Source organism: Ruditapes philippinarum, unplaced genomic scaffold (assembly GCF_026571515.1).
Source record: "Ruditapes philippinarum isolate M1 unplaced genomic scaffold, ASM2657151v2 ctg2441_1_1_1_1, whole genome shotgun sequence".
NCBI lineage: Eukaryota > Metazoa > Mollusca > Bivalvia > Venerida > Veneridae > Ruditapes > Ruditapes philippinarum.
Genome location: NW_026863907.1, coordinates 396,225 through 413,619, shown reverse-complemented (window position 1 = coordinate 413,619; position 17,395 = coordinate 396,225). Strand labels below are relative to the sequence as shown.

General features: G+C 34.1%; 1 protein-coding gene across 1 annotated transcript; it reads right to left on the bottom strand.

Moving 5' to 3' along the window:
- Positions 1–9,222: 9,222 nt before the first annotated feature.
- LOC132723786 (uncharacterized) lies at positions 9,223–13,957 on the bottom strand. Its single transcript, XM_060708572.1, has 2 exons — positions 13,827–13,957; positions 9,223–10,243 (listed from the first exon to the last, which is right to left on the bottom strand). Exon 2 carries the CDS (start codon positions 10,239–10,241, stop codon positions 9,582–9,584), a length of 660 nt encoding a protein of 219 aa, XP_060564555.1. The 5' UTR covers positions 10,242–10,243; positions 13,827–13,957; the 3' UTR covers positions 9,223–9,581.
- Between the last annotated feature and the right edge of the window lie 3,438 nt (positions 13,958–17,395).

Sequence of the window (17,395 nt, the reverse complement as noted above, 5' to 3'; positions counted from 1 at the left end):
TAAGTTTTGTCTTACTTGTAAAATTGTCTCAAACTATTTATTACATTACATAAGAAGGCATGTGAACCAGATATTTTTTTCAGCCTAAAAGTTTGTGGTTATAAGATGAATAGTCAATGTGACCTTCTATATATCATAAATATGTTTGACAATAATTGTTATAGAGTATTTTTACAGTATTAGGATCAGTGGTGCAAACGTTTCATTAAAAATAAAAAGAATGAATGTTGTGTCTGGTTTACTGTAGAGTTTCTGTATACAAAATAAATTCAATGAAAAATTGTTCGTTTATTATACAGAAGACTATTTATTTGGCCAGTAGATTTTACCGTGAACCCTTCAGCTTGCATAGCTGAAAAGGGATAGCATCAGATTTATGATACAGGGGTCAGCAGTTTGATTCAAGAGCGAGGTGAAATTTCTCCATGACAGTTGATCATGAACATTTAGTCTAATGGTCATTTGTCTCTCACTGATGATTGAAGAAAATGGGGGGGGGGGATTGAAAATTACTTGTTTGTTATCCAGAAAAGCCCAGTTAGGTGGACTGAATGCCGAGATTTGAACCTGCTTACAAATCAGGTAAACAAACGAACATAGCCATGAGCCTGCTGGAACCAGATATTTTTAGTCTTTACGGAGCAATTCCATTTTTCCTAATTCAACAGTTTACGGCTGAAGATAATGGCCTAACATGTCAATATTTATGTTAGAAAGTTTTTTGTATGAATACATATTATTTTATAGCAAGCTACATTTTCTGATTTGAAAAGGTACATGTAGTTTGAAGTTACCTTAAACATTAAAAATGGCATTCTATGGCTTTGATATGAAATATTTTATGTGAAATCATTATGTCTAGTCTACAAGTTTTTGAGAATTACTGGCAAGCTTAGTTTTAATGAGTGCGAAAATTATGTGCAATGTAAATTAATTTTATTATTTTATTGATTGATCTTGTTTTGTTCTTCTAGTCACCTCATATTATAATAGTTTTAACAGACATACAATGTGCAATATTCTCTAAAAGAGTTGAAATGCTATATAGTCTGTTTTATTTATATACAATTGTTTGGGTTCTTTTGTATTAAATGCTTTATGACTTTTTTTTTCTCAAATTGTAAATGATAGATATACATAATATATAAATATTTTACATATACATATATGGAATCTCAATGTTTTACTATATGTTGAACTATTTTTGATGTTGTTTTTATGTTGCTAATATTTTCTCTCCAATGAGTGTTGTTAAATATGTTGTTGTTGTTGTTGTTGCTAGTAGGTATAAGGCTTTACAAATCAATGTGAAATGTTATGTATCAACTTCATTGTATAACCAAAAGAAAGAAAATAAGCACGCCAGTGCCATCTAACTTATATAAAAGAAATACATGTTGGTTTTATTATTTATATTATAAACTTATATTACATAAAAACAAACAATGCGGTGTTAAAAGAAATGAAATAATGCTCTCATATTCTAGTCTTTGATATACACTTACATATAGTTCTTTTTATTATAGAAACATTTCCCTATTTTGTATTGGCATTGTCTTGGGTGCATTAACATAGGAGTAGACTATATGTCTTTAATGTTGAATAGAATTATCACACTTGACTCAATTGTGCCTCACCATTATGGGTTTGATCAATGTATTTACTTTGATTCCCTTTTGATCTTTTACCATCTACAGTCGACTCCACTTATAACGAACTCGCTTATAACGAATTATCGTTAATAGCGAACTAAATATGACATCCCCGGCCGATTCCTTCTTTATTTTATATTAAATCACATCGCTTAATACGTACTCGCTTATAACGAATTTTTTGGCTATAACGAACCATATTTTAAAGTCCCAAATGACGGAAAACATGTAAATTTCCTCGGTTATAACAAACTGTTATAATTGAAATATCGGGATGCGCTCTATTAGGATCAGTACAAGACTAACGCTGTCCGATAATTATACAATCGAATGATACAATGTTCTCACAACATAATTTTCTACTTGTTACGGAAACTGTATTTGCACCCTTAGTTGAATGCTGTAAATACCCGATAATTACCAAATAACGAATTGTTTGTTTGCAATATTTACTAAACGATAATAAACAAAAAGCAAAAAAAATACTTTATAGACAAGTACTACATGAATAAATACATGTACCATGTACATAATATATTGTTCAATAAAATGCTCCGAATTAAATAACCATTAAATAACCGCTGAAGTACACAGGTAACCAGTGAAATTTATGACTTTTTCACAGCGAATTTCCCTATCCGAACAAGTCAGCAAGTTGTTGCTACTTCGCTTTTAGCGAACTTCGGATATAACGAACAATATTTTAATGTCCCATTGAGTTCGTTATAACCGAAGTCGACTGTAGTTCTATTTAAATGCAATATACAATAGAAATAGTACACACTATTGTAACAATGTACTTCGGACCTACCCTTCGGACCTACCCTTATTTTGTTGTTTATACAATGACTTGTTGGGTCCAATAATGCTAAGAGGCCCTCAGCTCTATGTACTATTTCTCAATTACTGTTGAGTATAAACACCAAATTGAGAAAACAACACATAGATGTTTCTTACTGAATAAGAAAACTACTGATGAATTTTACATGTGAACATCAAAGAATATAAACAGTGTTTACTACTGTATTTAAATACAAATTCTGGTTATCATTCAATGCATGATGGTACTTCAATAGAGACAAATAACTTAAGGTTAAGGTGTAAATTAAAGTCATCATTTAAGCAGGTCAAACAGACAAATGACTCGTAAAGAAAGTGTGTAATTAAAAACACATTCATCAGCTGTGTGTATTGAATGTGGCACAAATTTTGATGTCTAAACATGTCATCTAATTAGAAGACTCCTTCATGACATGGTATTAAATAATTAGATTATCAACACGTTCACTGTATGGGGGTCTTTGCGAAGTGGTTTTTTTAGAGTCATTGACTCAGAATAACTTGCCCTTAACTGGTGTGGGCTAACATTCAGACTTAAGGACTTAAAATGAGCCGTGTCATGACAAAACTAACATAATGGGTTTGCGACAAGCATGGATCCAGACCAGCCTGCCCATCCGAGCAGTCTGATCAGGATCCATGCTGTTCGCTTACCAACTCTATTACAAGTAGAGAAACTGATAGCGAACTCTATCTACTCAGATGTTTACTTGTATCTGAAATAATGAATGGAGGTATTTCTAAGATATCGGCTTTATTTGCTAAATAAACTTACTTCTTGTATACCTGTTGTTTGATTTTATTCTAAAAATATCTTTAACTTTGTACATGTATCAGCAATAACTGCATGATTGACTATTTTGGGGGCAGGGTGGGTGAGGGGGTTCCTTAAATGATACATAAAATGATCATGAGCTGTTATTTTTGTATGTGTAAATATGGATATTTTATCTGACATGGGGTAAACAGATCATCTCAAGGGGGTTATGAGATCATATATATAATGTACATGCGGGTTATTGATCTATATAGAGACATTCCTATTCTATTTCCTAGTTTATATATCAAAGTGCCTTTGTTATTTTTATCTTGTTTAAATGTCATATTATTATTTGCAATGTAAAATTGTACATGCTTTTGCTTTCATCATTCCACATACCAGTTGTTTTTTCCCCCCTCTCCCAACCCATTGACTTACACACATAGATATATAACTTTACATCCCGATACAGGCTGGCATCAAAGTCCCAATGTCTCGAATATTTTTTTTACCAACTTTGACTTACGGAAGTTTTATGTGTAAATTAGATTACTATTCAGCATTGTGACATTGCATAAGTTGGTACAGGATAAAGGTCAAGAAAACACATATTAGAATAAACGGTTATTGCCATCTCATTCTTCATATCTGATTGATGATGGCAAATGTTTTCACTTTTTATGTTAATATATTGAACTGATGTTAAAAACAGGGGGAACATTTGCTGAGCATAGAAATCACACCAGCAATTATAAGGAACACCTGTTACTTATATATGTTAGTTACATATGTGAATTTTTTTCAAGTTAAAAAATAAAATAAAATAACAAAAACCAAATATGCCATATGCTGTATGCAGCATAATGGTGATCATGATTGTATTGAGGGTTAACTACAAAACTGTAATAACTGATATGAAATAAAAAAAAGGACTTACAACAGTTTTGCGTTCAACCCACTGTATATCATTTTTTTAAAAGAAAGATTATTTGGTTGTTTGTATAGTAACTTAAAACATTGTTACATGTAAATGGTGTTGTCATATTGTCTGATTTAAAGTAATTACAAATGATCTCTCTTTTTCAAAGATCTTCTATGGTTGTTTGTTTGATTGATGATTGATTGATTGATTGACGTTTGTTTGTATGTACAACTTGTATTTATGGAATTATTAGATATATCCCAATTTATTGTAAAAATCGATGAATTCTTGTTATTAAGCATGTTAAAATATTTAAGATAAAAATGTTATTACAAACAACTGTTGCTCGAAAAATTTCTTTACAAGTCTACATCATAGAAGTGATTTTTTAGTTTATAGATCTATGGAAGTTTTTAAAATAAAGAATGCCACATGGTGTCTTCTTAAAATAAATTGCATATGTTGATTTATCCAGGATGTTGCTTCATTCCACTTTATAATGCTTGTATTTCCAGTAGAAATCCATTTATATTTACGATTCTTGTATTTGTTTATTATTTGAAGATTTTATTTTTTTTCTAAATTTAACACAATAATTTTTTCATTATTATTATTATTTTTTTTCTTTGTACAAGGTGCAGATATATTTGTTTCAATGTATTGAACATGTATAAATAGTTTGTAAAATACAGAATTATGATTTCTGATTTTTGTGGAAACCGAATGGAAACACAGTGCATTTCAATGGTTCTTGGAACTGTATTTTTACCCAACTTTTATATTCAATTTAGTTTTTAAGGCATCACAGCGCATGGATTTTTTCATTTACCCCATGATTTTCTTTTCATGGAACAAATAGCGGCTTGTTTGTTATTTTGTCCATCTTTTACTGTGTCCTTACTTTGTCTTTTTTTCTGTCCTTCACTTCATCCTTCTTTTGTCTTATCTTTACTTGGTGTGCTTTTGCTATGGCCTTTATTTTCTTTTTCTCTGTCCCTCACTGTGTTCTTTTGCTCTGTTCTTTGATTGTCCTTCTTTCTCGGCTTTAGTTACAGTAATTTACTATATCTCATATTGTGCTCATTTATTTACTCCCTTTTAAAAGGAAAAAATATACACATGTAGTACTATTTTCTTGACATGCTTTTCAATATAGGCATTGTTAATATATAACAATTTTGTTAAGGTCTATTTTTCTCAGAAACTAAGCTTTTCAGTTCTGAAAGGCTTTACTTGTTTTTTACATTTTAAAAAATTATGCCCTTTTCTTCAGTTTTGCTTCAGTTATTCAGTAATTCTATCCAGCACTGAGAAAAGTGGAATATCTTATCTGTTTAAAATTATTATTCAGAATATGTTGGTATTTTGAATTATTACCATTGGAGAAGCTCACTGAGACTAAAAAGGACACTCCTGCTTTTTTCATAGTAAATAAATGATTTTCGGTTTGTCATTTTGACATAAAGGAGCAGTTATAGATGTAATCCATATTCATGTTGTAATAAGAAAAAAAAATAATGGTCATAATGAAAATTATTATAATTGTACAAATGTACTAATGAAAATGATCGTATCTGTACAAAATGTACTAATGAAGATTATTATAACTTTACAAATGATTATACTGTCATATGTAAGCCTTTGCTTGTTGTACTGTTTATATTTTTTAAAGCTATTCTATTGTGGAAGAACTCTCCTCTTGCTCATCATGTATTTAAGGTTTTTTTCCAATATCTTTTGTTTCTTTCTCTGTTTTTTTTTCTTTTGGTGTTAGATTCTTGTTTTGTATAAATGGAATAAAATGTGAACAAAATACTTTCTTGCTTTTGTTTTATATTAATGCTCACAGCTTAGCTTTTGTGATGGCAAATTGTTTTGTTCATTGTCCGAAATATGACTTTATCCTGAATTTTTACCCCACCCACCAATAGATCTGCCTGCTCTTGTCTGGTCAGTGGCTGGCTGTTTGTAAAACAGTCGAAGATTGGGCATCCATGTCCAATGGACACATATCTTGTTAAAAAACCAACAGTTCCACCTTAACCATGTTGTGGAGTTTGACCAAAATTCATAAGTAACAACATTAGGTACGCCCTCTACAAAAAGTTATATTTTACAAAAAAGTTATACTCGTATGAATCGTTCCAGTCTTATAAATAAGTCGGTTACAGGAGAAGTCTTCTTATGTGACACAATGCTGCGCGAGAACGGAAGTATTGGCACGTAGCATTGTCTACCAAAAGTAATGTATCATCTCCATGGATCAAAAAGTGGCCCCGCACTTGGGATCAATTAATTAACATAGTATATACGAGAGCATATTTTAATTAGTGGCAACAACTCAATTTTACCATGATTTGCACGTGAAAGTACATGTATAATATACCGTTGGAAAGATTATTGATTTTTCTAACCAACAGTCTATTTTCGCACGATTTGCACGTGCAATAAAATTAAAGCAGGTCATTTGAATACATGTGTTTTTGTATACTGGTTGTAAATATGGCTGAGTTGCATTGTGATTTGAGAGAGGAGCAAAGAGATTATTAACAAATTCATGGGCTATCGCGTCAGAAATAAAAACGTAATCTTGATTTAGATTATGGAGGAAATGACCTTCCATATCGTACAATTGCCAGATGGGTGTCAATGTTTAAGGAAGGTACAACTAATGTTAAGGATGATTCACGCCCTGAGCGGCCAAATCACGCTTCCTCTGAAAAAGGGATCATAACTGTCAAAACCATAGGTGATGGAAGATTTAACGTGGAGGAGATAAGTGACATATCAGGCCTTAGTACGTCATGTGTGTTTCCATCTTGAAAGAAAAATTAGTCAAGAAAAGTGTGCACCCGTTGGAATCCACATACCAGAAAAAGGAGCGGGTTGAAAAAGCCTCGGCCTTATTGACAATGTTCAAATATTGAGACCCTAGACGCCTGAGAGAAATTGTCACAGGAATGAAACGTGGTTTTATTTTTATGAGCCCGACAAACGTGTCTGGTTTCCATGGTGGTTGATTTGTGCCATCCGTGTTTTCGCCCCGCCAAGCGAAAAGTCGAAAATTATCAAGTTAAAATGGCGGAAGCTGGGAGCGAAAACACGCTAATTAGCGAAAGCGCGGGGCGAAGTTTAATAAATAAAACTTCGTCCCGCGGGGACGCGGGGAGAGATTTAAGAAATATAACGGCAGGGTCGCAGGACGAAAACACGCTAATTAGCGCGGGGCGAAGTTGAATAAATAAAACTTCGTCGCGTGCCCCTGCTTATTAGCGTGTTTCGTCCTGCGACCCCGCCAAGCGAAAAGTCGAGAATTAACAAGTTTAAATGGCGGGGGCGCGGACCGAAAACACGCTAATAAGCGGAGGCGCTAATTAGCGTGTTTTCGCTCCGCGCCCCGCCATTTTATTTCTAAAATCTCGCCCAGTGCCCCCGCGGGGCGAAGTTTTATTTATTAAACTTCGCCCCGCGCTTCAACTTGTTAATTCTTGACTTTTCGCTTGGCGGGATCGCGGGGCGAAAACACGTTATTATTACAAAGCGAATATAGATAGTGGCTCCAAACCACTTGCCCATCACCTCTGTGGGTTCTAATCCCACCAATGACTTTAATTTCTTTTATTGTGAGGAAGTTATCCACCTACCGTACGGAGGAGAACCGGAGGTCTTCCTCCAACAGTAAAGCCGGACAGCCGTGTTGGTGGACAGCTTTTACCAACCACGCACCCGTTCCAAACAAGAGGGCCATGATGGCCCTGAGGTCGCTCACCTGTATATAGGCCCCTGGAGCGGGGCCAGTTTAAACCCAGGGCATTTATTTGAACAAACTTAGAAGATGTTTCATGATGTTAAGTTTTTACTACACACATAAAATGAAAAACAATGATCTCTCCGCCCCCTTACCCCGCCCCCCCCCCCCCGGCAGGGCCAATTTTAACCCAAGGCTTTTATTTGAACAAACTTGGTTTCATGCTAAACATCTAAGCTCTAGCTCATTGGGTTTTTTAAAAGAAGAAGATTTTTTAAGTTTTTACTAAACACATATAGTTAAAAACAATGACAGCCTGGGGCGGGGCCAGAATTGACCCCAGGGCTTTTATTTGAACAAACTTTGTATACACTTACTAGAAGATGTTTCATGCTTAATATCTAAACTCTAGCTATTTTGGTTTTTTCAAAAAAAAAATAAGTTTTTGCTATACACATATAAGGAAAATCAATGACCCCCGGGGCGGGGCCAATTTTGACCCCAGGGCTTTTATTTGAACAAAATTTGTAGACACTCACTAGAAGATGTTTCATGGTTAATATCTAAACTCTAGCTATTTGGGTTTTTTCAAAGAAGATTTTTTTTTGCTATAGCTTGGTAGACACTCACTAGAAAATGTTCCATGCTAAATAACTTAAGTAGCTCTAGCTCTTTGGATTCTTTAAAAGAAGATTTTTTAAGTTTTTACTATAAGCATATAGGGAAAATCAATGACCCCCTGGGGCGGGGCAAAATTTGACCCCAGGGCTTTTATTTGAACAAACTTGGTAGACACTCACTAGAAGATGTTTCATGCTAAATATCTAAGCTCTAGCTTATTGGGTTCTTTAAAAGAAGATTTTTTAAGTTTTTACTATAAGCATATAGGGAAAATCAATGACCCCCTGGGGCTGGGTCAATTTTGACCCCAGGGCTTTTAATTGAACAAACTTGGTAGACACTCACAAGAAGATGTTTCTTGCCAAATATCTTAGCTCTAGCTCTTAGGGTTTTTTAAAAGAAGATATTTAAAGTTTTTTCTTTTGGTTGCCATGGCAACCAGAGTTCTGCATGGAATTAAATTCTTTGAACAATTTTTAAAGGTGACCACCAAAGAAACATTCCTGTGAAGTTTGGATGAAATTGGCTCAGTGGTTTATGAGGAGATGTCATTTAAAGTAAAAGTTTACGGACGGACGACGGACGGACGGACGACGGACGTCGCCGGAAGAAAAGCGATCACAAAAGCTCACTCTGTCACTTTGTGACAGGTGAGCTAAAAAGAACAACAACAATAAAGTAAAAGCATGATAACAATAGATAGTATTGAACAAAGCCTACCCCCTACCTATTTGACAATGAACTGTTTAACAAATGCATTGTAAAACAATATTCGTGTAATATATATATATATGGAAGCATATACATTATTATAAATGTCAGATTTAAAAATGAACCTAATCGATATTCCTGCTGATTTCTATTTTCGAAAACAGCCCGTGACATTTAAGTTTTACTTCACTTACTCTGACGTATTAGATTTACAATATTTTGTACTTGGTAAAAAAACTTCGCGCATTGAAATTCTGATGTGAGAGTTAGTTTTCACACACAAAAGTTCATTTTTAGTAGGTGTTGTAGATATTTTAACGAAAACATTTACACAGTTGTAACATCGAGTGATGTATCCTTTAAAATTCCCGGAAAACTTTTTGCCTTCGCCACTACACGGTATCCCATCCGGTGTTGCTCTTTCATATTTCTAGGTTTCGGGTGCTGTACAACTTGACTTAAAGGTCCATTTACAACCGAAATTTTTGTTCTTCCCTCTGGGTTGTACGGGATGGGCCTAGTTCTTTGAACATGCTGCAACCGTCGTGGACGTTGAAGGTCTATCTGACGGATGTAGGTTCTGAAATGGCTTGGTCTCGAGCGTTCGTATGACGGCAGTCTCTCACGCGTTCGTGTACGAGGTATGAAGTTGTCTCGAAATTGCCTGTCAGAAACGCGATTCTGTGAGAATTGTCTGTCTAAACGCCGACTCTGTGCGGATTGCCTGTCTGAAACCCGATTCTGTGCGATTTGTAATTCAGGTCTATTCAAATTATATGAGCGTGAACCCCATGACTGTGAGGGTGATCGCTGGTAAGGAACAAACCGCTGGAACACTGGCGTTCTTGTGTACCCAGGTACTAGCCGATTTTGATCTCTGGTAACGGAAAACTGACCAGGGTAGGGTAAACTCCTTGCTAGTTGAAGAATAGCACAAATGAATATCAGCAGGGAATTCACGTGCTTCCTCAAAAGGAGACCATCCATTCCTGAAATTATTCACATAATAATAAGTTTGATAAGTTTATATTCAAATTCCATCTGGCCGCAGTGAGTCCATAAAAGGTCAATTTCGAGGAAATGGCCTATTTGCTGTAAAACAAGCTGTGCATCGACACCTTATAGACAACAAAATGTAAATACACAGTTATACATTAATAATGTTCCCCTTATATAATAATGTTCCTTGCCTATCTTCAGTTTTATGTTCTTGAGGACCGCACTAGACATTCCACAAATATGCAACATAATACGATAACCAGAAAATACGACAAAGTTACTTTCCAACGAAAATACGACATGGCACAAATCAGCCACCATACTTTTCTGAAGCCTGTCGGGTAATAAACGGTGAGTTTCGTCCTACTTAGTTTCAACTTCAAATAAAATGATTGACGAATTTAACCTTGCTTTATGTGACAATTTTTGTTAATTTAATGCATTAAATGAACAATGAGTTAACATTAATTTTACTTCAAGGCGAGAAGGTACAAATGTAATTCATATTTTGGTTGTTTTTTATTTCTCATTTGAACGAGAGAAAAAAAACTATCCAAATGATGGATTTTAAACATTTAAAACAAATCGTTGGAATAAATGCAGAACGCGTCTTGAATACAAATCAGCAAAAAGGATATAAAACTCGAGACAGAATGTTAGCATGGTAATTTGAGTGAAGTGCATTCTGTACGCACAAAATTGTAATTCTGTAAAATAATGATAAATTGAGTAAAAATATATATAAAAAACAATTAATTAAAAAAATAAAAAAGTGAATTGAATATTAATTAATACAAAAATTGTTTTTTGTATGTAAACAAATTTTCTCAACTGTCTACGTCATACGTCGCAACGTGTTGGTTATATGTGATAGATAACCCTAGCCATAAAAAGAGCCGCGTCATGACAAAACCAACAAAATGGGTTCGCGCCCAGTATGGATCCAGACCAGCCTGCGCATCCGCGCAGTCTGATCAGGATCCATGCTGTTCGCTATCAGTTTCTTTACTTGTTATAGGGTTTGTAAGCGAACAGCATGGATCCTGATCAGACTGCAGGATGCGCAGGCTGGTCTGGATCCATGCTGGTCGCAAACGCATTATGTTGGTTTTATCGTGACACGGCTCATATATTATGCAACGTTTATGAGATTTTAATACCAAAATTTAGCTACCAACAGTACAGAGTGGGGTCAGTCTGCAAACTTACAAACGGATTAAAAAAAAAACAACATAAACACAGTAGTAGTAATAATAATAATAATAATAATAATAATAATAATAATAATAATAATTTTAATAATAAAAATTATAATAATAATGATAATAATAATAATAATGATGAAAAATAAAATAAAATAATAATTATAATAAAAAATAATAATGATAATAAATAATAATAATAAAATTATTATTATTAATAATAATAATAATAAATTAATAATAATAATAATAATAATAATAATAATAATTAGAATAATAATAATAATAATAATAATAATAATAATAATAATAATAATAGTAGTAGTAGTAGTAAAAAAAGATAAAAGAATATATGCATCTATTTCAAGAGTTAACCCACATGGACCTGGGAATTCGTGCAAATTTCAAACTCAGATATCAGTGTAAGAAATAACAACAACATAAGATTATATGATTGTTAAGTTTATAATTATATGTATGTCACGGTTCAGAACTGTTCACTTTTCAGGGGAGAAGATGTGTTAGCGGCCGAGCCGCGGTACGGTATTCGGAGGGTCCCGGGTTCGAGTCCCGGTCAGGCTGTACATTTTTCTCATCCTGTGACATGTACATGCACTTGATAATGATAATACATGTATATTTTTTAACCTCACTAAATATAAATGAATTTTCTTCGTCTGCTTATATTTTCCTTAAAGGAGAGTACTTGTACTTAATTGGACAAATAGACGAGTAGAAGTTTCCATATATTAAGAAATTATACTCGATATGGAAAACTCACAAATAGGGGAGTCGGCTGAGTGATTTTTATACAGATCATCATTTAATTTACTACCGTTCATAATACACAGATAAAAATCTTCCTCCTATTTAATAATATTTAGAAACTTGTGTGGGTTTTAATTTATCCTTTAGTTTCCTTTAAGGTGAGTCACGTATATTATTATCAAGCCTATTTCATGGGTATAAATGATGTAGAAAATATTCCAGTTCGTCTTGCTATTGTTACGAAATTATCATTATTTTTAAGGTTATTTTGGCTACTTCCTGATACAATATTTGGTATTAAAGTGTCCAAATACAATATTGGGTATTAAAGTTACAGTTAGTAAGCGCGCAGCTTCGTACTGCATTGTAATAGGCAAATCTGTCCCAAAATAACACCATATTCTAATGAAGGCCTCATGTGGGAAATATGAATTTCATTTAATGTTGTTCTATTAAATTTGAACTTTAATAAACGCATGTACAGCCTAATATTGTTGACGCCGATTTACATGTACATGTATTTCTATTATTAATATGTTCGTGCCAAGTTTCATTTAACCCCAGATGCTTGCGGTGTTGAGAACGTTGTGAAGTACAAAAAAAGGTCTTTCATTTTTCATAAGAAAACAAAATAATACTTCAACTAATAACCAATAAACTAATAAATAGTTTTAAGATATAGTGCATGCAGTTTTTTTTAAAAGATCTGCAAAAAGGTGAGAGTATGTTTTTCAGCGATATCATTGACGTAAATCAAAAACATATATAGATTTATCATATATATTATCATAATGTTGATGACCTTAGTATTGCATGTTCTTAATGATTTTTTAAATTATTGCCATGTTTGCCTTGCAAATTATAGTCACGTTAATCAATCCGTCCGTCCGTGCGTCTGTCTTTGATTGTTATCGCCACGATATTTCTAGCAGTTTCTGTATTTAATTTTACACTCTTAGAGGGCCAGCAGCGATAGTAAGTTACGTATATCATAAGCCTAGAACTATTCCAGCCTGACCCCACACCCACCACCGTGTATGTGGCCAGGCTCCATTCTGTCGACTGCGGTAATTCTACCTCATTATGCCTCAGTTCAACAATGAATAGTTCCAAATTTAGAGCAAGGAAATACCATCATTGAACAAATTTCATTATTTCAAAGTTGAAATCCCTTCATTCAAAAATGAATACTTCCAAATTCAGAGCAATAAAAATAAAAATTTGAACAAATTCAAATTCAGAGTAATTTTGTTTTTAATTATTTTCCCCCAAGAGTTGAAAATTTCAACAAATGGCAGACCGAAACCTTCCCTAGTAGTAGGGAAAGGAAGAGCCAGTGTGGTAAGAAAAAATTTGGGAAAAAATACCCTTTCCCCGGACAACTTTTGTGGTTAAAAATTAAATTTTTTTTTTTATTTAAATTGTAATTAACAACGAAAAAACGGGGCAGTGAAACAATTAAAAAAACCTCCCTAATTTAAAAATTTTTCTTTCTTTTTAAAGCCAGAAAATACTTTTATAAAAAATTTTATAGTAAAATTATTTTAAAATATGAATAGATTATCAGTCTCTCTAAGAAACTGCTTCTATATATATAACATACCTGGTGCATACGTTAAATCCCAGATCGTAGCTGGCTAGTTGAAAGATGGGTTTTCACGGCGTATTTAAACATTTAAATACTTAAATGCAAACGTGGTCATCCATCAAGCGTTTAATGACAATCGAGTAATTAAGACATTTTTTCAGACAAAAATTTAAATATACATATATGTAAACTTCTTACCTTCGAAACGTACATCTTTTAAATAAATTGTAAATAGTCTTTAAATATACTATTTATCAAGTAAGATACTGGTCATTGATTATTAGTCATTCGTCCCGTATACATTTTACGAGGGCCGCCAATTTTATTATCTTCAACAAATAAAACAATGCGTCACTACAAACTGTCATGACATTTACAGTTACGCGATGTAATAAATTCAATTTATTTTTTTATAAACGCTTGGTTTTTTAAAAGTTTGTCATAAAATATGATTTTAAAATGCAAGTTTAATAATGACCTTCAGCAGTGTCTGAGTTAATACCCGCCTTTTCTTTTCAGATATTAAACAATAAGCAACTTTGTTGTTGCAGTGCCCTATTTCCGAAGTTAATAATGCCATATGCGCGAAGTTGCCACCATATTCTATCACGACCGGTAACCTTGTAATAGTGTAAGGTCCTCTTACATTTTGAATTGACCTTTTCTTATTTTACAACAATGACCTAGCAATAAGCCCGCCGAATCAAAGGCGCAGTGACCTCTTGGTTAATGTACCATTGTACCTGCCACTTAACCCAGGGATCTCGGGTGGAGTCCCTATCAAGTCACGACAACGTTTCCCCATATGACACGTGGGGTCGGGATTATAAGGAAATTCTTCCATCAGCTTAAACTCACATCTCAGGTATGTGATTGGTCTGTAACCGGTACTTAACATTCTTTATGTACACTGATCAATGAAAATCCAGAGACTTGAGACAGAAACACAGAAAAATGTTTGATAGCCTCGAGGCCAGTACTGGTTTGTTCCAGGACGCATATTGAAAATGATTCATAGAAGTTGCAGGAACTAATTTAACATTCAAGCTTAAATGAATTTTTTTAAACTTAAGACAGTGGACAGGATTATCGATCATGTCAATGAATATACGTCCTCTTAGTGTTCATCCGTGCTGTTCTACAGAAATTAGAAACTTCGACGGGAGCGATAGCGACCGGAGAATGTTTCTAATTTCTGTAGAACAGCTACGGATGAATACTAACAACTTTATTGGGCCTCATTAATATTCATTTTATTACGTACGTCACTACCAGTCCGCGTTATTAAACAATTACCTGAAAGGTGGGTTTGAATTTGATCGACCTTATAAATATGCATGATTTACGTAACTTTGCGCGCGAAGACGCATGTAATATTAAAGACGGCATATGGCTGATGCGGGGTTTCAGAAACATTTATTTTCGGAAAAACATTTTTATTGATACCTAGTATTATTTACACAAAATGTCATGTGTTAACACGAGATCACGTAATGTATATTTTCAAAAAAAAAGTAACGTCTACTTTCACTTCCTGTCTACCGAAAAAAAAATATGAATAGACAATAGGATTGTACGGAAGGCACTAATGCTCTTCCGTATGATTGCTATTGCATGTTCTTAATGTGTAACTTTCTTTAAATAAAGATATTAGATCTATTATTATTATTATTATTTTTATTATTTACCCTTGGCACAGCAGTCGCAAAAGCAGTGGCACAGCAGTCGCAAAATTTTAAAACGTGAAATTGGAAGTAGCGCAGCAGTAGCAGAAGCATAAAAAATGTAGTAAATTTAACGGAAGCACAGCAGTAGCAGAAACGTGAAGTTGAAAGTAGCAGTGGCACAGCAGTAGTAGTTCCAAAATTTATTTTTGCTACATGTGTATGGGAAGTTAGCAGTAGCACAGCAGTAGCAAAATTATAAAATGTGAAATCTGCAGTAGCAGTAGCACAGCAGTAGCAATTGGCAAATTATAAAACGTGAAATTGGCAATAGCAGTAACACAGCAGTAGCAGTAACTCAAGAAAAAATATGTTCAAACAACTTTATATTATGGTTTCGTGGATATCCGTGATGACAATCGGAACATCCTCGGTTAGGCTAATAGTCATTTTTGCGATATTGAAAATGTTATTTCGAGGTACTCATTTACGGCTGTGCAGTACATTTCTAAAATAATTGATTAACACATGTTTTGAAATGGTAGATACAAGAACAAATAAATAGGTATTAAATAACAACATCTTACACATATTCACATCATAATGACCACATTCAGTATTCAATTTATTGTTTTAAAATGAGCAAAGAATTTATGTTATCAGCTATGAAAAGAGAGACTAACCATAAAGTACTATTTATTCATTAGGAGGGAGAAGAAATCATCTTGATAATAAAAGTGATATAGTGAGTTAGAAGAAAGCACACTTTTCCATGAAATTAAAAAAAAAACACTACACTTTCCAATGTAAGAATGCAGCATGTAGTAACCATTTTAAAGGTTTAATGAATGAATTTACTTGCAGACATATAGAGGCTGCAATTTACAATGTAAGAACGCAGGATGTAATTTTGGCAGCGTTTTTCTTGTTGGTTACAGCAATATCAGAACTGCGGTTCTATAAAAAAGAACATGTATGACTTTTCTAATATGTTTTTATTGCCTATAAGCAGTCCTATTAATTTTCTTTCAGTACTCGTTTGTGTCTACTCCTTTATCATAGCCCCTCGAGCAAGGAATGTCAGCCATTGAAAAACACTATAGACCTAAAAGCTACATTAACTATTTAGGTGTGAAAATTCAATTGTATTACTCAATTTCTTGTTTACTAATGTGATAATGTTTATAGGGACTACAAAATAGTTATAAATCAGAGCGGGCGCTGTGGTGCAGTGGTAACACTGTCTGACTACAAGTCTAGGGGTTGCGAGTTCGATCCCCCGCTACTCCACTAAAAATACTAACAACAACAGTAATAAAAATGACTCTTGTAATGGCGATTTCAATATAAAACATAATTCACACATTCATTCATAGCTTTCACAATGAACGGAACTAACGGAGCACAATTCACGCACTGACACACAGGACACTTCTCACACACTGACAGACAGGACACTACTCATGCACAAACTGACAGACAAGACACTACTCACAAACTGACAGACAGTACACTACTCGCACACTGACAGTCAGTAACACTACTCATAACACTGACAGACAGGCCACTACTCACAACCTCACACTACTCACAAACTGACAGACAGTACACTACTCACAAACTGACAGACAAGACACTACTCGCACACTGACAGTCAGTAACACTACTCACACACTGACAGACAGGACACTACTCACAAACTCACACTACTTACACACTGACAGACAGGACACTACTCACACACTGACAGACAGGACACTACTCACACACTGACAGACGGGACACTACTCACACACTGACAGACGGGACACTACTCACACACTGACAGACGGGACACTACTCACACACTGACAGACAGGAAACGACTGACACACTAACAGACATGACACATTGAAAGACAGAACACAAATCACACATTGA

What these genes read in the sequence shown, in the direction of transcription:
- LOC132723786 (XM_060708572.1), bottom strand. Translation starts at nt 10,241, where the DNA reads ATGGATGGTCTCCTTTTGAGGAAGCACGTGAATTCCCTGCTGATATTC.